Source organism: Mus musculus, chromosome 13 (genome assembly GCF_000001635.26).
Source record: "Mus musculus strain C57BL/6J chromosome 13, GRCm38.p6 C57BL/6J".
NCBI lineage: Eukaryota > Metazoa > Chordata > Mammalia > Rodentia > Muridae > Mus > Mus musculus.
This window is the reverse complement of record NC_000079.6, coordinates 78,187,314-78,209,248: the sequence shown is the minus strand read 5'-3', so window position 1 is coordinate 78,209,248 and position 21,935 is coordinate 78,187,314. Positions and strand designations below refer to the sequence as shown.

General features: G+C 47.5%; 1 protein-coding gene and 1 long non-coding RNA gene across 7 annotated transcripts in view; one reads left to right on the top strand and one right to left on the bottom strand.

Moving 5' to 3' along the window:
- Nucleotides 1-11,232, bottom strand: part of A830082K12Rik (RIKEN cDNA A830082K12 gene) — a 38,548-nt gene extending 27,316 nt beyond the window's left edge. The window contains exon 1 of the long non-coding RNA NR_045195.1: nt 11,027-11,232. This is a non-coding gene — a long non-coding RNA (RIKEN cDNA A830082K12 gene). The remainder of the gene's footprint in view (nt 1-11,026) is intronic.
- Nr2f1 (nuclear receptor subfamily 2, group F, member 1) lies at nt 10,376-20,278 on the top strand. 6 transcript variants are annotated; one of them, XM_017315378.2, is made up of 4 exons: nt 11,169-12,045; nt 12,800-12,907; nt 13,560-14,087; nt 19,236-20,278. In XM_017315378.2, exons 2-4 carry the CDS (start codon nt 12,895-12,897, stop codon nt 19,514-19,516), a joined length of 822 nt encoding a protein of 273 aa, XP_017170867.1. In that variant the 5' UTR covers nt 11,169-12,045; nt 12,800-12,894; the 3' UTR covers nt 19,517-20,278. The 6 variants fall into 6 exon arrangements, with proteins under 6 accessions (NP_034281.2, XP_006517148.1, XP_017170867.1 ...); XM_030247140.1 differs by having other exon boundaries at nt 11,341-11,464; NM_001347539.1 differs by lacking the exon at nt 11,169-12,045 and adding an exon at nt 13,082-13,147 and having other exon boundaries at nt 19,236-20,276.
- The last annotated feature ends 1,657 nt before the right edge of the window (nt 20,279-21,935 follow it).

Sequence of the window (21,935 nt, the reverse complement as noted above, 5' to 3'; positions counted from 1 at the left end):
GGCCCCATCACAGAGTGAAAGGACTAGGGTTACTTACAAACACTGTAGACTTTTTAAAGTGCTATTAGATTTATGGTCTCTTTGTCGACGCCCATCCAGAGTAATTAGCACATATGTTCTAAATAGATGATAGTTTTGTGAGCAATAAAGCAATTACCCATCGTTGGAGCTGACAGTTCCTCCGACTAAACTCCAACCAGCAGCTAATTGGAAAAGTCATTTCAGCTACATTGTCTGCAATTAGTCCTGCTAAACTACTACACCCCAACTTGCTGGTTTGAGGTTAATTTATTCAATGTTGAATTTGCGTGGACAAGTCTTTGCCACAAACGGACTTGCCGTTTGCTCCCTCTGGACTGCACCCAGGAACTAAAGGAGCAGGTGGGAGGGGCGTAAACAGGTGATATTTGGGGGCCAGGATGTGAGGGAGGGTGCCTTATCCAGTCGAAACTTCAAGGTCAGTGTCCATCAAGCTGAATATCTACAGAGAAAAATTGTTGCTTCTTCTCCAGAGCAGTAAGTAATAAGAGAAAAGCGTCAGTCTGGGCTACCAAAACCTTCCATTTATTTTTTTTAAATCAAAATGAAGAGGAAGCAAGTGGGTTCTGAATTTCACAGCCACCCAGGACCTCCCCTACTGTCCCTAAGAAGTAAATGTAAATCAAATAGCACCCACCCAAGAAGAGCCCTGAGTCCTCATCTGAGAGAATCGGCTTCTAATTCCCAAAGTGACTCCAGGAAAGAAAAGGCCAGAAAGGTCAGGATGCCTGGCTACTGACCCCGACCACTCTTAGCATAAAGCTACTTCCCCCTTGAAAATGGGATTTCTTCATAAGTTTAACTTTCTTTTCTTTGTCATTTTCCCTTTCACCTTTTTTCCTTGCTCGATCTTTTTCTTCCTTCTTTCCTGAAATTAAACCCAATCGGTCCAGGATATATGCACATTGAGTGGAAACAATGTGTTAAACGTTGGTTTGACACCCCACCAGTACTTCCAAGTATCCACGGCTAAGCTTCTTCTACTTCATTTAATCTTTAGTGGACAGGGTTGCTCCTGTGCTTCTATTCATCAGAAAAACCCGAGGAAATATGTCAGTTGGGGTTCAAAATCCTGGGCGGGAAAGAGAGGCGTTAAAGAGAGATTATTCTGCCCCCACCCAGCCTCCAACTTTTGAGCTGCAATCTCAGCAGGCCGGTAGCAGAAGGGCCGCTGGAGCTCCCAGCCTCTACAGCCAAGGGTATCTATATCAGGGAGCAGAGAGGCTGGCAGGTTGACATGAGAACCTGTAGCCCTGGTAACAGAGCCTTCCCCTAATGGAATTTATAGCAGTGTCCTCGGCTTAGAATTCTGCTTAGAAGAACATGAAGGGGGTGCTTCCTAAGAAGGGGAAAGGGCCATTGCTTTCAGTCCTAGGAAGCAAATGTCCCTTTCTGGATAGCTATTCATATTTCTTTTTAAAAGTAAATGTAGCAAACCAAAAGGAAGGCACACTGAGTCCTATTTGAGTCAGTCTGAGTCTTACTAAAATATTTCTAATTTCAAAATAATAATTTGTAAACAATTATCAGTTTCAAGGATTTAGAGATATAAATGTAAAGGAGGAAAAAGTTTTAAGCAACTTTGAGTTGGGCTCCTGCTTCCCACTTATTTATTGTCTAATCGAATTTGAAGCAAGAGAAATTGAAAGTAAAGCTTGGTACCACTGCATCCCGGCTGTCAGAGCAGCCTCACTCTAGGAGAAACCTTTCTACTAGATGACTTCTGCCTGAAAACAGAAAGGAAATAAGGTGACTTTTTTTTTAAAGGCTGACAATTGAGTTCTCATGGACTTGTGCTTTTATAATGCTGAAATGTGGCCAGAAATTGAGTGCAAGGAAAAGCTTAAGGGAAGACCAGTTAAAAGTATCACCCAATGTGCTCTCCAATTAAAATGTGCATGTGTTGTACACACATATACACGAAGAGCAACAGAATCCCTCAGCGTATGAGACACATACATATAGTGTGCATTTGCTCCCCCCCCCCATGCCCTAAGCTCATGTATGCAGAGATGCAGTCCTATGTAAGCTCAGCTAGCTGCCACAGGCGTGTATTCGCTTCTGGAGCAAAGGCATTTGTGTTGCTCCCGTAGTTTCTTTCCATTAAGAGCGATTAGATGATGTCTATTCAAAGTTGCTGATCCAGAGAGAAAATAAGAGTAGATAAAAGGAGATTTCAAGTGACCGCCTCATCCCTTTCACATCAACCTGAGCCCCAGAATAGCCTAGGATCAACTAACACAAAAGCCCTTTGCTTTCTCCTTTCAGCTGCAGAAGACTTCATGCAAAGGGTTAACAATAAAACATAAAACTACCCTGAGTTTTTTTTTTTTTTTTTTTTTTTTTTAGGCCATGCATTTGGAATACTTTATTAACTCCTTCTGTGGATGGGGACATGGATTTTTCTACCTCTAAACCAGGTAAATAAAACATACATCTCCTAACATAACATAGGGTATAATTTCTTACTTTTCTGTATGGTTTGTATCAGAGGTGGACTATATTCATCATTTTTCATTTAAACTTTACAGGAACCCTTCCCCCCTCAAAGATGGAGGACACTGTAATAAACATGTCTTTCTACTGACAGTTTAGAAGGAAATATTAGCTTTACCACTTTGATCCATTTTCTGGTAGGTAAATACAACCGCAGTATAACTGCAGTTAGTAGATTTGCTGGGCTTTTCCCAGTCACTAGTTTGTATCATAGTCAGTGAAGAAAAGAGCATTAGAGATTTAAACATGGTCAAGCAGTCTTTAGTCAGTAAAATGTCCAGCTTAGCTTTACCTCTGATGGGCTAATCCTGTAGTAAAAGAAATAGGTACTCTGACAGGTAAGTATTAGGGAAATGATTATTACAGCACAGCTGATTGTATTGTCAGGATAGTCTAACAACCTTTAAACTCATTTCAAAACTTCAACTTTTCATCTAAATCAACCCGTTTTCTCTGGAAAGAATAGCCATGTAGTTATTCTTCAGTCAAGTCCAGCATTTAAAAATAAAAGAATATGTACTGTAACATAAAAAGCCAACCTTCTTTCTCTTTTTTGCAAATGATCTTATATAGTCAAGACTTGGTTCTTTAAAAAGGTAAATATTTGCCTCTGTCTTCACTGATGTACTGGAAATGACTGTTGCTTTCCCTCTCAGTTTGCATCGAAAGGTCAGCTCTTGCCTTATTCTCCTGCTATCTGTCCTCCCACCCCTAAGGTTGTTAATCCTGGGCCCTCTAACCTGAAGCTCAGGAACAATGGAGGCATCTCTCTTATCTTTTTCCAAAATGTGTTTTATAAATGTCTTGGTTTGAGTTGGACAACTAAAACACTAAGTTGAAGTTCTTATCTCTGAGCTTGTTTTACTCAAAGGTGACAAAGAAGAAAAGCCTAGACTACCAGAATAACAGTGGGTATGGAAGCCTGCAAGTTCTGGGCCTCATTGAAGCCTATGGGCAGTTAGGTTGCCCTACTCAGGCCAGCAGAAGCCCACATCCTAAACTGCCCTTTCCACTCTGGCTTACATGTTGACATAGTCATATTTTTTACAGTTGGTCAGCTATCATGCTGACTGAGTTCAATCTTGGGACTGGGGGAGAGATTTAGGATCTAGCCTGAGGCTCTTGGCTGGCAATCCTGTACCCATTCACTGTTCCCTCAAAGATCTGTTCACTATCATGTTAAATGCATCTTCTTTAACTGTATTCTCCCTGGCTTTAATCTCATGCCAAGGGAGACTAATTGTTTTGATACCTTTAAAACAAGCTCTCTGGGGAAAATCTGTATCAAGATCAGAGGACCTGACCTTTCTCTCAGAGTTTGCAAGCTTGTTCATCACTCCACATGAGCTTGAGAAGGGTGCTATTTCTGTCCTGTGGTTTCTCTAAACAGAATAATACTGTTTGAACGACTTAAGGGTATGGAAGTGGTGTACCAGAGAATTTTCTGTAATATGACCATTGGTAGGTTTCAGTGTCTCTTTAGCTAGATTTATGAAATGTCTTTACAAAGCTACTTTTTTTTTCAGTGTGACTTAACAATAACCTAAAATGCATGATCTGGTGTCATTCTATAAAGCAAACTGCAAATGTGAAAGAGACCAAAGGATTAGTGAAGAATAGGTTAGCCTTCTTCCTACCCTGTTAAAAATTGTATTTAAAAAGCTATGTAAATTGGGTAAAGAGACCATTTACATTCAGACTCTGGGGCTTGGATCATGAGTTCCTAGCATATGGAAAGCCACAGACTGCCCTCCCCTCAGATTCTCCCTTCTCCCACCAGCTATTTACCAGATGCCTAGCTGAGGGATCAAGTGTTGTGTGGCAAGCTTTTTTAAAAGGTGATTAACAGCCAACCACGATGCTAGAAGCTCATAAAGAATATAGTAAATTCACAGCTTAATTCCTCCACCCGAGCACTTTCTTTTTTGCACTGGACCCTGTGTGTTGAACAGGTCTGTGGGAACTAGGAAAGTAGAGGAAAATTATAAAAAAGAAGGCTATGGATCTGAGGTATTCCCCTGGTCTTCCCACAAGGCTCCTGGAGAAGTCAGAGCACCATGCCCCTGCTCTCTGCCTGCACTAACAAGACTCATACAGTGCTAAGGTTAGGGCCACAGTCTGGTCCAGTTGCCACTTTCAAACTCAATTTAACTTTCCCAGGGCTCTGACTGGTGCGAGGCAAACAGAGTGGATAGGGAGAAGGGAAGAAATTCAGAAAAGAAAACAGAAGAGGAAAGGGTGAAAATTGCAACTGCTTTTCCTAGTCCAGCAGCTGAGCGTGTGTGGGAATTCAGTTTGAGATCTCTGGTGCCCTTGGAAAAATTCGAGCATTTTCTCTTAGATGAACTACCTATCCAACAACAGATATTAGGACCAGTGACGAGTATAGCTGGTGACAAACCACAGCTTTAAGAAACAAAGCCAAAGCTCCACAAGACTTGAGCTGACCTCTGGATCTCTAGGGAAGCCATTTTGGTAGAGGCAGGACTGTGAACACATGTGGGTGTGCAATTGCTCTGAGCAACACAGAATCCCAGGAGATAGAGTCCTAAGTAGACCGAGTCCCATGGGTGGGTAAGGCCCTCTTCAAAAAGTCTCTGCTTCATGCTATCCCCATCACAAGAGACTGGGACACTTGACTCAAAAGTGCACAACCAATTCCCCTTTCGGAAAGCCTGAGGCTTCCCCTGCTGTGTGCAGCACCAACAAACAGCATCCCATCCCTGCTCCTAGAGCTAAGACTGAGAATTGCAATCTCTTTTCAGAGGAGCCGGCTGCTTCGCCCAAGGCCTGGAGAGGCAGACTTCTTCACTCTAGGGGTCAATCTAAGTCCCAGAGGCCTTTTTGCAAGTTTGGAAGCTTGGGGCGGGGTAGGAACCCAGGAAGGAGAAGCCACAGTGAGGATGTGTGGACGCCATCTCTCCCGCTGAGTCTCGGCTGGCCCAGCAGCTTTGTTGCGGGACTTGACCCCCGACTAGCCCTTCCAGGCAGGGCTGACTCATTCAAGAGCCCACCCAGCCCCCGGGCGCGGTCCCGCGTGTCCGTTCCCCACCCCCACCCGTTCCTAGCGAGCCCGCCCTGCGCGCCCTCTGACGCAAACGCGCGCCCCTGCCAGGCGCAGGGAAGGTGGGGGGTGGGGTGGGTGAGCGTTCCTGTTGGTTTTAATTGAAGCTCTTCCTTTCACACACACAACCTCGGTTCCCACTCCTGGGAGGCGACCCCCTCCCCGCCCCCAGCCCGCCTAGCCCAGCGAGTAGAATCTAGCTCTACTCTACCTCACAGCTCTGCACGGCCACCGAGGTTCTGTGCTTTGGAGAACCGCTGTCCCCTTTAATCCGCTGACACTATCGCCCACATCAAACGGGCAGCCATCGATTGCCTTATTTTATTCGGGGCGACCTCAGGCTGGCGACTGAGCGCGACTCGCGAAGTCCTGTCTGCGGCGCGGCTAGGCACAGGTGCCGAGGCCGGCGGGCTCCACGGCTTCTCCATCTCTGCAAGCTGCAGGCTGGCCGCGCGGAAGCTAAACTTGATGCAATCTCGGGTCCCCTGCCCACGTAGCGTTTCCCGCTCCGGGTGGGAGAGGTTAGTGAGAGGACCTGTTTTGGGTTTGGACTGATGGGCTGGCAAGGATCCTCTCCTCCAAGGAGGCGTACCTTCCAGGCCCGGACGAAAGTTCTCCGGGTCCTACCTGGGCTGCCTTGACTGTTTATCTAGGCTGGCGAGGACGAGTAACGATTGCCTTTCTACCTAGCCACGTTATCGAAGATTACAGACCCCAAGTTTCAAAACACACACACACACACACACACACACACACACACACACACACACGATTATCTTTGCGTTACTTGCCTGGTACGGCAGGGCTTGGCCGAGTCTCACTTCTGGTGCCCACCGTGTACAGCCCAGAGTCCGAGGGAGACTAGGCATGCAGACCCCGCACCCAGCAGGCCTCCGGTTCCCGGACGCTTGCTTTTTGCTTCCTCTCCCACTGTTTTGTGACTCTTCCCTCCCCCAGCCTCCCTTTCTCTGCTGCGTTCCGCTGCTCACTACTCCCTGTCTCTGATTGTTTGGGGAGTAAAATTTAGAATTTCTATATAAACAGCGCGCACACGCTCTCTCTCTCCTCTTTCCTTCCTTCCTTCCTTCCTTCCTTCCTTCCTTCCTCCCTCCCTCCCTCCCTCCCTCCCCCCTCCCTTCCTTCCCTCCTTTTTTTTATCATATCAATTTCACCTTTAAACGAACCGGAAGACTTGATCACGAATATTAGGGCTGAGAGGCTAAGGCCAGGAGCCCCTGCCACCCCATGTCCCGCCTCTCCATCATCTGCGTACAATGGGCCGCAGCACGCAGAATGCAGTCTCCATTATTCCAAATAGAAGGGCATACATAAGAAAGTCTTTATTCTGCTCTTTAAAAAAAATATATATCACTGGCCACTAAGTGGTAGATCCCAGAGACCAAAAAGCGCAAAGCGTGCCCCAAACACTCAGCGCTTTCTAAAGCCCTCACTAGTGAGATTTAAAGTGGGAACCAGTATTAATAGCCAAACCCTACCTCTTTCCATACAACTTGGCCATTTACTTCCACCTTTACCTTGGGGCGCTCGGAACGCTTGAGACAAACTTTTACGCTCTCCCTAGTTGAGGGCTGGTAAGAGGGACTCTCACTCCCACTCCCACTTCGGGTGGAGGCAGCCGTGGCTTTGTCACTCTGCCGCCCTGTGCCTGCCTGAGCCTGCGGATGAGAGCGATCTTAAAACGAGGGGGGTTGCGAGTGTGGGATTGGAGAATATGTAACTAATAGAAGTATCGTTTTCCCCAGTACCATCTTTCAAGGAAAAAAAAATTCCATTGAAAGAATTTTCAAAGTGCTGTCTTGGTTTGGAGAAAAGGCACTGGTTGCCAATGAGGAGGGGAGGAGGGACTCGGCTGCGTGCCGCCTGAGAGCGGCTCCCGTCCGCTAGGTGGCAGGCCGACCTAGCGATTCCTGCAAGGCCCGCGGCGGGACCCGCTCCTCCTGCCTACCCCTCCTTTTGCGACCAATCACCTTCGGGAATGGGGTCTCAGTCACACACACCCCAACACACACACACACACACACACACACACACACACACACACCACCACCACCACCACCACCACCACCACCACCACCACCACCACCACCACCACCACACAGCGAGTGAGAGACTCAGTCTCTTCCTCCTCCTCCTCCTCCTCCTCCTCTCCCCCTCCCCCTCCCCCTCCGTTTCCCACTTCTCGTCCCCTCCCCTCCTCCCCTCTCCCTCTTCCCCGTCTTCTCGTTCGTTCGTTTGCTCTTTTCCTGTGACTGACTTGTCCGCACTAACAGCCGCCCCACAACAATATGAGGAGTTACAAATGCTTTATTAATAATCATTGAAGCATTGTTTGGAGTTTGAGCATCCTGGGAATAAAAATGATGAAAAAGGAAAAAGAGGATTGATTGGAAAGTTTATTTTAAGATCATCTTTGGGATGAATAGGAATCATCGATTCGGATCGAATTTGTGGCAGTAGCTGCAGTTTCATGTGTGTGCTTTGTCGTAATTACGCCTCCGAAACTATGATATACTTCAGATTTTTAAATGAGGAGGCTTTTCATAATTATATAAAATGAGCGGGATACAGACTAAGATTATATTGAATGTGAACTAAGATTCTAAACCAAGTAGACTTCACAAATCATTAAAATGATGGAGTTTTTTTCCTCATTAATTTTTTTCTTAACGTTTTCAGTGCCACTCCTTACGCTCATAAAACCTAATTCTGAAAAGTTTTCATAAGATATACAGTAATTTCTTTCTCCTCGTTTTTTCCCATCACAACGCGTTCTCCCCTCATCATCCCTTTCCCCTCGTGTGTGTGTGTGTGTGTGTGTGTGTGTGTGTGTGTGTGTGACCATACACGACCCATACTAATCAGGTCTCAGAGTAAATAGCAGCGCAGGGCGATCTCAATGTAAATTATGCTTGTCAGAAGCACCCCCCCCCTCACTTTCTCTTCTCCTCCCCTCGACATCCCAGACTGTAGGTAGCTGGGGGGAGGGGAAAAGGACTTTCCAACCAATGGCGTGAAGGAGGCTTGGCTAACCTTAGCCTCCCATTTTCTCTCCCCCCCCCCACCCCCCATTCAGGGCTCTGACCAGTCAGTCGCCTTTGATTATCAGTTGCCAGCAGCCCTTCTCTTGGCTCCTTGACACGAGCTCCATATAAGGCAGAGATCTCCATAGAAACGTGTCAGTTTCAATAGTAGTGTCAAAGTTCACTATATACAGACATTCGCGCAGATCCCCCTTTCGGAAACATTGCTCTGAGTGTCCTCCCGTTTAAACGCATTCAATTTTTTGGTCCCTCTCCTCTCCTCTCCTCTCCTCTCCTCTCCTCTCCTCTCCTCTCCTCTCCTCTCCTCTCCTCTCCTCTCCTCTCCTCTCCTCTCGCCCCTCTCTCCCTCCTCTCCTTTCTCTCACCCACTCTCCTCTTGCCCTATCTCTCCCCCTTTCTTTTCCTTACATATTCTACTAGTTGTCGCCCTTCCTCTTTCTCTCCCTCCTTTTCTCTTTCACTCCTTTCCTCTAGAAGAGAGAAGACTAAACTTGAAAAAAAAAGGAGGAGGAGGCACCCCTCAGTATTCTTCTTATCGTTATTATATATATATATGTATGTATATATATATATATATATATGATTTTTTTTGGAGGGAGGGTGTTGGTTCCCAGCTGAAGAGCACTTATTTAAAATACTAAAAAAAGAACATTTTTGGGCGATCTCCAGGGTTTTTTAACTAGCTCTGTGTGTTATAGCAGAAGAAGCAGAAGAAGCAAGAAAGAGGAAAAGAAGAGGATTATTTATTCGACCTACTTTGGATGTCTCTCTCGCTTTCTCTTTTTCCTTATTTTCTCAAGCATTTTCTTCTGATTTTTATTTTTTTCCTATTTCGCTGTGAATTCGTCGCTGGCGTGAATTATCTCGTATTTTTCTCCCCCTTCCGTCACCTCCCGAAAGAAGAAGGCAGAGAGAACCCGGCGCCACCCGCACAACAAAAAGAGCAAAGTGTGTGATCTTCCTCGCCGGCTGCCTCCCGCTCTCCAGCGCTGCCTTCCTGAATGGCTGGCTGCGTCCGGCCCTGGACCTGGCCCCCAGACACCCGAGCGCCCTGATCCTCGCCGGCAGCTTCGTCCCGATCCTGCTCGACTCTCCCAGCTCCCCGCACTCTTGAAACCGGGCGAGGGCTCCCGCCAGGACAGCGGCGGCGGCACGGGCAGCACCGGCCTCGGCTCGCTCTCGGGCTGCGGCCCCGACTCCGGCTCGGACTCCCGCCCGGGCCCGGGCTCCTCCAGCGGAGCACGCAGCGGCGGCCAGCTCCTCCAGCAGCGTCTGCAGCCGCGACCTCCTCCTCCGCGGCCGCCGCCGCCCTCGCCGCTTCCTCTATGTCGGCTCAGCCCGCGCTCTGCGCGTAGCCCCAGCGGCCAGCGGCCAGCGGGCGGGCGGGCGGGCGGGCGGGCGCCCGGCGCGGGTGAGCGAGTGTGTGTGCGAGTGTGTGTGTGCGCGGGGGTGCGGGCGAGGCGGAGGGCGAGAGTGTGCGCGCGCCGTGGCCCATGCCCGCCGCCCCCGGCGCTGCGCCCCGCGCCGCTCCCGGCTGCCGCCTGTGCCATTTCTGATTTTGCAAGTTGGGGAAGAAGAAAAAAGCGAGAGAAGGGAGCTCGCTCGCTGGGGGGTGGGGAGGGGGGAGAGAGAGAGAGGCCCCCCCAGGAACGGAGTGCGGGGGGAGCGGGCGAGGGGAGCAGGGGTGTTGGGGGGGGGGAGCCTGAGAGCCTGGGGGGGCTGCAAAAAGAGAGAAAGAAAACAGCAGGAACCACAACAAAACGCCAGCAGGGCGGGCGGGCGCGCAGCAGCAGCGGGGCGGCTGAGGCAGTAACGGCGGCGGCGGCGGCGGCGGCGCAGGCAGAGGCCGGTGCCCGGCTCGGGCTCGGCTCCGGCGACCCCGGGGCGCCCGGTGGGCCCCCCGCCCCCTCCCCCTCCCCCCTTCCCCTTCCCCTTCCCCTCCCAGCGCGCCCGCGCGCCCCGCGGCCCTCGGCGAGCAGCTCGGCTCCCCCCAGCGCTCCCTGGGCCCAAAGATATGGCAATGGTAGTTAGCAGCTGGCGAGATCCGCAGGACGACGTGGCCGGGGGCAACCCCGGCGGCCCCAACCCCGCAGCGCAGGCAGCCCGCGGCGGCGGCGGCGGCGAGCAGCAGCAGGCGGGCTCCGGCGCGCCGCACACGCCGCAGACCCCGGGCCAGCCCGGAGCGCCCGCCACCCCCGGCACGGCAGGGGACAAGGGCCAGGGCCCGCCCGGTTCAGGCCAGAGCCAGCAGCACATCGAGTGCGTGGTGTGCGGGGACAAGTCGAGCGGCAAGCACTACGGCCAATTCACCTGCGAGGGCTGCAAAAGTTTCTTCAAGAGGAGCGTCCGCAGGAACTTAACTTACACATGCCGTGCCAACAGGAACTGTCCCATCGACCAGCACCACCGCAACCAGTGCCAATACTGCCGCCTCAAGAAGTGCCTCAAAGTGGGCATGAGGCGGGAAGGTGAATATTTCTTCTCTGCTTCTCTCCCTGCGCTTCGCCCGCCTCCCTGCTCTTTCTTTCTCTCTCGCCTTGGTGCCTGTGGCTGTGGGGATGGGGCTTCTGTGGTCCCAGCCGGTCCGGGCTTCCCAGTCTTCGCTGCTTTCCTCCCCCAGCGTCCCCCCCCCCCCAGCTCGCTGCCGCTGCCTCCCCCTCCCGCCCTGCGCTCCTCTCCCCGGCTCCTCCACCCCGCCCGCTGCCTGCTCAAGATTGTGTCCCTGGGATCGTGAGCTGTAGCTTAAAAATCCCTCCCTTCCTCTGTTGGATGTGCTCCGTGTGTGTCTCGTTCCCGCTTGTGTGTGAGGATGCTTGGGGCTGTGCTAGCATGAACTTGGGAGGGGTGATGATTTTCTGCAGAAAACCGTTTCTCTCCGTGTGTGTTTTTGTTTTTTGGTTTTTTTTGTTTTTCCCATTCTACTTTCTCCTCTGCCTCATCGTACCTTTTATTTATAATGGGAGAGGACTGGGGCTGGAGGACCCTGAACCATAGATTCATTGCTGCCACCATCCTTTAGGAAGCTTAGCTTGGAAAAAGAGGAGTGAGATTTATTGCACTTGTAGGTCTAATTAGGGGGGAAGGGGGGCTTCTGGCCTGTTCACTGGCTCCCTCTCCTCTTCAGGGATCTGGGGCCGCCTCCTCCCGAGCTGTGGCCTTGTTTTCACCCCTATACTTTGAAAGGAAAGTTTGTGACTGAACCCTGCTTTCATAGTAGTGTCATTTTTAAAGCTTGATACTCGTTTTATTTCTTCATCAAACTCCACCCTCTGCTTAAATACTGCATACAAATTACAATTTACAACGGCATTTACCGATCCTTCTGATCTGGCTATAATGCACAGACTGCAGCTGGCTTGAGCTTCTGCATCATTTAATCGATGTGTGAGATTTTTTTTTTATTAAGCACAACTTTTGATGTTTAATTTGGATATGCTTCATATTCATGTGGCATGAGATGGAACACTTTTCTTACAAATATATTTAGCGGTTTATAGTTAAAGTTTATCTCCTGGCAATCATTAAACATATCTTATAGTCAAATTAGTGAACCAGTCAATTTCGAAGAACATAGATTACTTCTTCTTGTAATTGACTTCAAAATTATATTTTATATGCCACAAGAAAAGAAATTGAATTCCTTCAGATCTCAAGGAGAAGGCAAATATGACGACTCCATTGCTAGCTCCAGGGAGATTGTTTAGGCATCTGAAAAAAAAAAAAACAAAAAACAAAAAAAAACAAAAAAACTTTGAATTGTGCTCTCATTTAATTGAAAAATAACTGCCAAGTTCAAAACTATAATTAGAAAAAGTATTCTAACCATTGTGTTTCAAAGAGCGTAAACCGCACTGAAACTCTTGTTGGAATTAGAACCAAAGAAAATGATGTAGAGCCTGAGGTAGGACAGCTCTGTGGACATGGACCTCGCTCTACTAATTTGTTGGGGGATGGCAGTTCAGTAGCCCTAACTTTCCCTAGAGTTGTCTTTGTTTACATGGCAATTGAAAATGCTGGCACTGTTGAAGTAAAACATACACATTTAAAAAAAAAAAAAAAAAACTTTGGTCAGCTTTAAGAACTCAATGCATGCTTACGTTTTGCATTCAGATGGGTAATGAATCCAGTGTTTTTGCAGTTGCAAGCTCGCGCATTCACTGGGCAAAGCTGGCTGCAGGTTGCAGTGGCATCGCACAGGACAGACATTAATTGTAGTTCCTACTTTTTTTCAATATGTTTGGCTACTGTAAGTTCAACTTCTTTGAAATTTTTTAATTTTCTGTTTCTTTTAATAGTGAGAAATTTGTATGGGGCAGTCTGGAGGAGGGAAGATGGGAGGAGGTGTGTGTTATGCTTGCTGGTAGTCCAACTCAGTAAGATATATATATATAACTTGTATCTTTTAAAAATTATTCTGTAGCACTTTAGAGATTATGGGAACATTTTATACACTTGCTGCTTGTTTACAAGTGAAGAGTACTCTAAGGTTTGTGGCTTTCTCAGGTTTCATTTTTAAAAGAGAAACTTTGATTTGTATCATTCTGAAAGGATTTCATTTATATCTGTGTTGCTTCTTAGTAGCTGGGAGGTTGGGTGGTACTTTCTTAGCCATCCTGAGCTAGGGGCCTTGCAGTCAGGCCTAGTTCTTCTTCTCTAGCTAAAATAGCCAGGGATGCAGACTATGGATGGACACACGGAGCCGGTGAAGGTAGATGACTTCACCCTAGATCTCCTAGCAGTGTGATCTGTGAGTAAGACCCAGCAAGCAGGAGAAGATGCTTCGGGAGCGAGTGACTGCAGGAAAGAACCACAGTGCGTTGGGTGCGCGCTGCGGCTCGGCGATGTTCACAAGCCCCCCTGGATGCACATTGCCTCTTTTCTCTCTTTCTTTTTATCAGCGGTTCAGCGAGGAAGAATGCCTCCAACCCAGCCCAATCCAGGCCAGTATGCACTCACAAACGGGGATCCTCTCAATGGCCACTGCTACCTGTCTGGCTACATTTCTCTGCTGCTGCGCGCAGAGCCCTACCCCACGTCGCGTTATGGCAGCCAGTGCATGCAGCCCAACAACATCATGGGCATCGAGAACATCTGCGAGCTGGCAGCCCGCCTCCTCTTCAGCGCCGTCGAGTGGGCCCGCAACATCCCGTTCTTCCCGGATCTGCAGATCACGGACCAGGTGTCTCTGCTGCGCCTCACCTGGAGCGAGCTGTTCGTGCTCAACGCGGCCCAGTGCTCCATGCCCCTGCACGTGGCGCCGCTGCTGGCCGCAGCCGGCCTGCACGCCTCGCCCATGTCCGCGGACCGCGTCGTGGCCTTCATGGACCACATCCGCATCTTTCAGGAACAGGTGGAGAAGCTCAAGGCGCTGCACGTCGACTCTGCCGAGTACAGCTGCCTCAAAGCCATCGTGCTATTCACGTCAGGTGAGGATGCGGTCGCGAGGAGGGCAGACTGTGCGGGGAGCTGGTGGGCATGGCGAGGCGAGTCCCTGGCATCCTGCAGCTCCCGCACCGCCGCTGTCGCTGTGAGGCCGGGCGCTCAAGCCACCTTGGGCCTGCCCAGGGTCTGCAGCCCGGGTATGTGGTTGTCGCCGACCGCGCCGCTGCCATCTTGGGAGCGTAGTGGTGCTTGGAGCGGAGGAAGCTCAGTGAGGCCAGCGGCCTGGCCTGATGGATGGCCTGGACCCAGCGCGCCCCGAGAGTGAGGCGACTGTGTGTCTAGGGAGGCAGGGCATTGTGGATCGTCTAGCTTCTGTGTGTGAACTCTCTGTGTGCGTGTGCGTGTGCGTGTGCGTGTGTGTGTGTGTGTGTGTGTGCGCGCGCGCGTGTGAGTGTGTGTGTGTGTGTGTGTGTGTGTGTGTGTGTACAAGAGCTCGGTGTTTCTGTGGGAGGAACGATACAGAAGGAAGAAGAGAACGTGGGAAGGTGGCTTCCTAGTCTGTGTGGCACACTCCTTGGATGAGTTTCCCGACAGAGAGACACAGACAGAGGCGGAAAGGGAAGAATACGCACAAATAAATCATAAATAATCTCGCTTTATTGCTGCTTGATTTTCCCTTATCGGAAACCATTCATGTTTGCAGTTGCTGAGGTTATTGAGGGTCATAAAAAACGGATTCGATCTAAACAAGAAAGATAAAAAACAAAAGCAATACTGTAAAACCCGCAAGCATGAGAGCACTCCGGGCCGGGAGATAAATTTCATAGCTATGCAAACACACAAACACTAGAAATTTAAAAGGATGCCTTAAAATATCAAATTAAGTGTAGGCGGTGGTAGCATGCATGTTAACAATCTCTCTTATGATAGATGGTTCAAATTAACTTCCAGGAAAGTGCATTAACGTTGCCTTTGAAGGGCTCTGGTCTAAGCCTGTGAGAACACTATCCGCTTTTTATTATTGGAACCTACAAGAGGGAACTATATACACACTAGGGACAGCAGGTAACAAGGAAATACAAACAAAGCCAGAAAGAACTCTGCTTGGGCAGAGCTGCTTAGATGGATCTTGGGCTTTGCTCACTATAAGCAAGGTTAGTTGCAATTTTACCACCGTTATTGACACTATTGTTTTTAATTCCTAGATTAGGAGAACAAATAAACCATTCTAATAAATCTATCCTAGTCAGGCCCTCCAAAAGCCAAATTAAAACCATTCATGAGTGGAGATGGCAAAACTCTTTTTCCCAAGGCCTTGTTAAAACAGGAAGCAGTGGGATAATCTATCAAGATTTTTCGACTTCCATGCATGGAGAGTCATATTTACATTGTATTAAAATGACACTAAAATTTGCACAATATTGTAATGTAGCAAATGTAGTATTAATATCGATCTGAGCAGCAGATAATTTATTTAGATAAGAGCAGCTCATTTGTATGCAAGGTGGCTAGAGCCTTGGACTTGCCCCCTCCCCTTTTACTTTCAGTGCAAATGCAGGTCTGCTTGTGAGAGAGAGAGTCATTCTTTGCAAGGGTTTTAAGTGCAAAACTTAAAACAAATGGAAGATTTATTGAATAGCTTCCTCCGACTTTGAATGCATTTTATCTTAACAAGTCTTCTTGATGGAAATGTGTTTTTCAAAAGTGACAAAGAGCCTGGGAAGCAGTGAGCAGGGTCCTTTGACTCTGGCAGGCCCAGGCCTGGCTGGTGCACTCCTACCCATCGTTTAGCCAAATCCACCAGGAAGGGAGCCAGTGTGGAGAAGCTAGGGTTGTAAAATCCCACCCAGTGAAGTATCTTAAAGCAGAAGTGTGTGCCGGGGAATTGTACAGAGGTTTTCTCAGCAAAGGTCTCCCTTCTCTTTTCCTTATGCGCCTAAAGTTCTCCAAATACCCTTTACTTTGCTGGTCTTGTGCCATTTCCCAGAGAAAGAGAGTGGGGGAAGGCAGGCCTAGGATTGTGTGGGCTGCAGGGAACATTGTGGAATTATGCACCTTCACTTTTAAACTTTCCATCCTAAAACATTCCTGTGAAAAGTCCCTTCACTTAAAAAAAAAAAAAGTTTTCCAAAGGAGTTTTTTTGAACCAAGTCTCCAAGGTGCAAGGGATGCTGAGACATGAATAGTAACATTATTTTGTTGGAAAATCGCAGACAGAATATCTGAAAATGGAAATAAACCTATCAGTAGTAATTCACCCCCCTTCACCCACCCCCTTCCATACAGCACATTTCCACTTTTGACTAAACTTGTTTTGATTGCTAGCCAGAAGGGACTTCATTGGAAGAAGAGAATTCACGGGAAGCCTTCCCTACGCCATCCAACTTTTAAGAAAACTTTGAATGATGGAAAAGACAGTTTTAGACATATTGTCCAATATGGCTTGCTCTGGCTAAGTATTTGAAGCTGGCATGAGCATCCCCCGTGGTGGTTTTCACATTTGGCCTCCGGATGGTGTGTTTAATCCTTAATATTCTGGACATCATCCAAAGACTAGGTCATGACCTGAACTTACTTTGAAAAAAAATTCTTTAATTCATACACCTAAATATCCCTTCAAATAAATGAGACTGGCTCTGAAAAGAACCATCTAGTTAACATAAATACAATAAATCCATTTTCTGCACAAGAATAACTTTGATTTCTAGTTATGGCAGCTGATTACATCTATATTTCCTGAACACTAAACTCTTCTGAATGCACAACATGAAATATATTCTCTGCTCTACAAAGGCTAAACCGGGAGGGCCTGAGCAGTAATGGTTATTTATTTACATAATTTCTTCTCCTTATACTGTAGAAGAAATATTAAAGGTTCTCACATTGACAATACCATATAAAAAGTGAGACATGGGTTTTCTATGTTCTGTCTCCTTTTCTTATCTGGAGTATAATCCATGGGGGCAAATATGTACTAAATTACACCCTTTGCTCACCTCTCTTTACCATCACAACCCACCAATTGATTCAAACACTCATTCTGTCTGTCTACAGATGGGAGAATCCTGCTACTGGGGGGGAATGATTAAGTAGTGTGTGGAGGTGGGCCTGAACTAGGACTCACAATGATAAAGGCCATGGGCATAGGTGACTGGGATGATAAAGACCACCAGGGATAGGTGACTGGTACTTGAAGGGGCAGCCTCAGTCTCAGGCATTCCATTTCAAAGGTAGAAGGGCCTGAAAGCAGCCAGTGTAGGGCCAAAGTGTACCTGTCTAGACTTCTCTTTGGAGTTGTTTAAAGAATGAGGAAGTGACTTACTCCAGGGGTCCTGATGTTTTACTGATTTAAGAAGATGTCATATAGATATTTAAGGGAACATCTCATGTTGTCTTTCTCATATTGTGTTGTGTGTGGCTAAGACTATCCCCTTGGTGTGAGGGACAGAAAATGTATGCAGTGCAAGATATATGTAAATACATCACACACAAGTCTGTGTGATGGCCATTCAGCAAGTTTAGGCTAGAAAATGGGTCCAAGGGCTGACCTAAGAGTCCCCTATCTATGTACTAATGCCTCAAAGATGTGCTCCTGTCCTGGTCTTGCTGGCCATAATAATCCCTGGCATCCCAACTCAGACCAGTGTGGATGCACTGCACCAGCTGGATGCAGTAATTAGACATCTGAGAGGAACCCAGTCTGGACCTGGGGTCAAAGGAGACTTGCCTCTGAAGTTCTTGAATTATATCACCAGTTTTATTTAAATATTTGCTTAAGGCCATACCCTTGTAGATGAAGGTGGCAGAGTGCTTTGTGAAGCCTAGTTCTTGGACTGATACACAAAATGGAAACAGCAGACATAGATTTCGCTTTGAATAATTTGTTGTTTTCTTAGGGTCACACTTCCCCATTATACAATGTTCTGTTACAGGTGTTGTCATACATAAATTCCTTCCCAGATGTATATATTAGCAAGCGCTGTCTTTGATCTCTAGCCAACCTCCTGACTGGCTAAGGGTTCCTCTGTGATCTTCCTGTTTTTAAAATACATCTTACTTGTATTAAGAAGTAACATAGGAAATGAGGGAGAAGGGCCACTGTTTCTCTGATTCCACGCTCCTCTCCCTTTGCTTGGCCCTGGTTAGTGGATATAGGATAATCTGCTGTCTTGAAGTATTTTTAGATGACCCAAAAGAACTTTGGTTGGTTTGAAATAACCACAAAGGTTTTCAGTTGCCATTATTGTATAAAGTGCCTTGTGTGCTTCTCCCTTGGCCCCTGCTGTAGGAATCCTGTCTCCCCACCACCACATGCCTCCCAATTCCCTACACCCCAGTTCTGAGACAGAAGCCTCAGCTGCCTAGCTTTGTGTCTGATTGCTGAAGATGTTCCCTTCTGCAGCCTGGAGTAACTGAGCCATATTCCTCCTGGTTATTATACAGCTTACAGAGATGTGACCAATTTTCAATTACATGATCTAAGAAAGATAGAAGTGTCCACTCTCACCGAGGAGGATTTGTTGCAGGGCTCTGTCCTGCATATATAGTTGATCTCCAATTCTATATTGGTATAGCACAGGCTTGATCTGGTTCTCGGTTCTGCCAGCTTGTGATCCCCGATCCCCTGCCACGTGTATTCACTACACAATCTAGGTTCTCCTTGAGCTTGCTGGTTGGGGTCAGCTGGGTTGGGGGTTGGCGGGGGTGGGGGGAGACTCGAAGAAGCCTTTAAAAACTGTTTCCAAGGCTGTATATTTCTTCAGGGGTTCCAAGCACCCCAAAATCAAGCAGGAAAGGGGCAAATGCTTTCCTTTTAATGAGCACAACCAGAAATGTGCTCCCCTGAAGGAGAGAACAGGTCGCAGTACACAGCAAACATGGATTCACCATCATGCATTATTTAATCCAAAGGTGAAAGAGGGGAAACAAAGCTATGGCCAGGTTGCACCTCTGTGCATGTGCACCTCTCTCCTGGTCTCCCAAGCATGGTGAGGCTTGGATTTATTGTTATTTGTGTAGGGGGTGGGAAAGAGGATGGCAAAGAGGCATGGAGGGAAGGAGTTATTTTCCTTTTCTTCTATTTCTTTTTCCTTTTCCCCTCAAAATATTAATGGTGTGTATGCCTTTCCATCTCACTCACCTAACAATCTGTCCCCTTTCCCTGTCTCTCCCTCCTGTGGCTGCTCTGGCAGATGCTTGTGGCCTGTCGGATGCTGCCCACATCGAAAGCCTGCAGGAGAAATCACAGTGTGCCCTGGAGGAGTATGTGAGAAGCCAGTACCCCAACCAGCCCAGCCGCTTTGGCAAACTGCTGCTGCGATTGCCCTCTCTTCGCACAGTGTCCTCCTCTGTCATCGAGCAACTCTTCTTCGTACGTTTGGTAGGTAAAACTCCCATCGAAACTCTCATCCGAGATATGTTGCTGTCAGGGAGCAGTTTCAACTGGCCTTACATGTCCATCCAGTGTTCCTAGACTTTGGGTGTTTCCCACCCAATCCTGCTCCCTGACTCCCTAGAGACTAAGAGGACTCTCCCTGACCAAGGACTAAAAAGCCTTTGGGGATGCTGGTATGATGGACCAGGCAGGCCAGGCAGACGGGAGGAGGGCTGGGAACAAGAGCAGCCCACTCTGCAGGAATGCAACCTGAGCTGCAAACCAGGAGAAAAGGAGACTCATTTAGGATCTGATCTGTAAGTACATTGGAAAGGAAAGAAAAAGGACCTCGTGTCTGGTGAGAAAATGAAAAAAAAAAAAAAAAAAAGAACGATTTGGAAGAGAGGACCATGAGAAATTTAATAAAATAGATGGACCTTCCAGGATTTATTGTGGATGGATGTGGATATATTCTGTACAGAAAACTACTCATATGGAAGTGGACTGAATCCTATGTAGAAACATACACTGAACATTGTTATTCATTTTGTAAAATACTAGTGTTTATTTTCATTTTTTGTAAAATTTAAACATCGTATGCGCATAAACAAAAATGAACAAGAATTAGGGGGAAATAACATTTTCCAAATAATTATAAAAAATTTGTCCTGTGTCTATGTATCTATATCTGTTTTGTATTTTTTCTGGTTCCAAACCAGATTTCCTGTGATTCTATACTAATAATTTTTGATATAACCCTTTGCTTCTTATAATGAGTGCGATATATGTTGTCGAGGCTGTTCTTCAAGAATTAAAATTGAAGTGAAAATTTAAACAAAAATAAAAGAATTTAGCAAAACCCATGTGTCTGGTTGCTTGAACTACACCCTCAGAGCAAGAGGAGCTCCTGGATAATTTGTGGATAACTGAGTATTGTTAGGATCTGAATTGTTGAGAGGTAGAGGAGACTTTTAAGGTCCAGTACTAAGTCGGCTGTACCTTTTTCTTAGGCCACTACATCACTTTTGCAAAGCTGAAGGCAAGGCCAGGCTGTGTATGTGATGGGATAGGAGGGGAAGGCTGGGCCTTGGTGGCCAGACAGGAGTTTTGTTTTGTTTTTTTTTGTTTGTTTGTTTGTTTGTTTTTTAATTCTTTCTGAGGACAGCCCTGAGTCAGGGGCCAGGGGAAGCCAAATTGCTTTTGAGGCACAATTTCCAGGCACATGGGCGTCACAGCTTCAGTGACCCAGTGTCAGGTCACCTAGACTCTAACTGCAGTGGGAAAGTTTCTGAGCTGGAAGGGGTTTGCAAAGGTTTCATGGCAGGCTTTTGTGGGTGGGGTGGAGTTTTGAGGGCTCCTCAAAGCGTTTGAGTCTGGGTGGACTGGACGGCCACTGACTGTCTGCTCCAAGTCTTGCTTCTCCCTGCCTCTGGGCAAACCGAGACAAAGCACCGTGGATTCTGACTTTGTTTCTCTTATGCATTCTTGGAGATCTACCCACCTGTGGTTGGTTTGCCTTTCTCTCAGGCTCTTGTCAAGGGGGTTCCCAGTAGGACCTCTCCTGTGTGTGTGGGGGGGGGGTGTCAAAAGAAGCACCCCCCAACACACACTTTATGGTACTTACAAGCTGAACTCAGAAAGTAGGACTAGGTGTCAGGAAGCTAAGTTAGACTGGGTTCTTCCCTAAAGTGCCTTATGGCCCTAGGGGCCCTTGGAAGACAGATATCTCTCTTTGAGGAATCTAGCTGGGCATGCATTGAGGTGAGGGGCGAGCGACAGATTTCAGAGTCTGAATGTTTTATGGAATCTGAGCCGGAGCTGTGAAAACACACACTGCCAAGGGAGCTCTTCCTTAACATATTGATAAAGCCGTATCTTTAAAATTAAAACCCCTCTTACACACGGATCCCCCAACCCCTAGTCCCAGACAGGTTTAGATGAGGGAAGAGTTCACTTTTAGAAGCCACCCATAACCTTGCCCTTTCACTTCACTGTCTGAAAGTTTTCAGGTTCCCCAAATTCTTAAGCAAGCCCCACCTGGTTGACATTTTGAGTAATCTGAGTATCTATGGGGCAGGATGCCACTGTAGGACCATGGTCTTAAAACTAGGCCACTAGGGGACTAGCTATATTTCATGCATAGGAAGACTGACCCTTAATTCACTTTCCTACAGTCTAGATACCTGAAGCAGAGAGGAGAGAGAGGTATTCCTGTTAAACACAGGGGCCTCCTAGGAAGTATTGGGAATTCTCTTGTACTGACCGGCAGCAGCAGAGTGAGGGTTCAAGGGTGGGTTGCAGCTAGAATGCTGAGAGGGAGGGAAGCCGAGCTGCCAGGAGAGTTCACCGACCTTTCCTGCCTTCTGGAAATGAGATGAAAATATATTCATTACAACGTGATCCCTCTGATGAAAACATATAAACATTTCTCATAGTTCTGAACTATACATTTCAATTAATTTCAATATGGAGACCCAGTCCAAGCCCCCCAGTGTAGAAAAGGGTGGACAGCATGGAT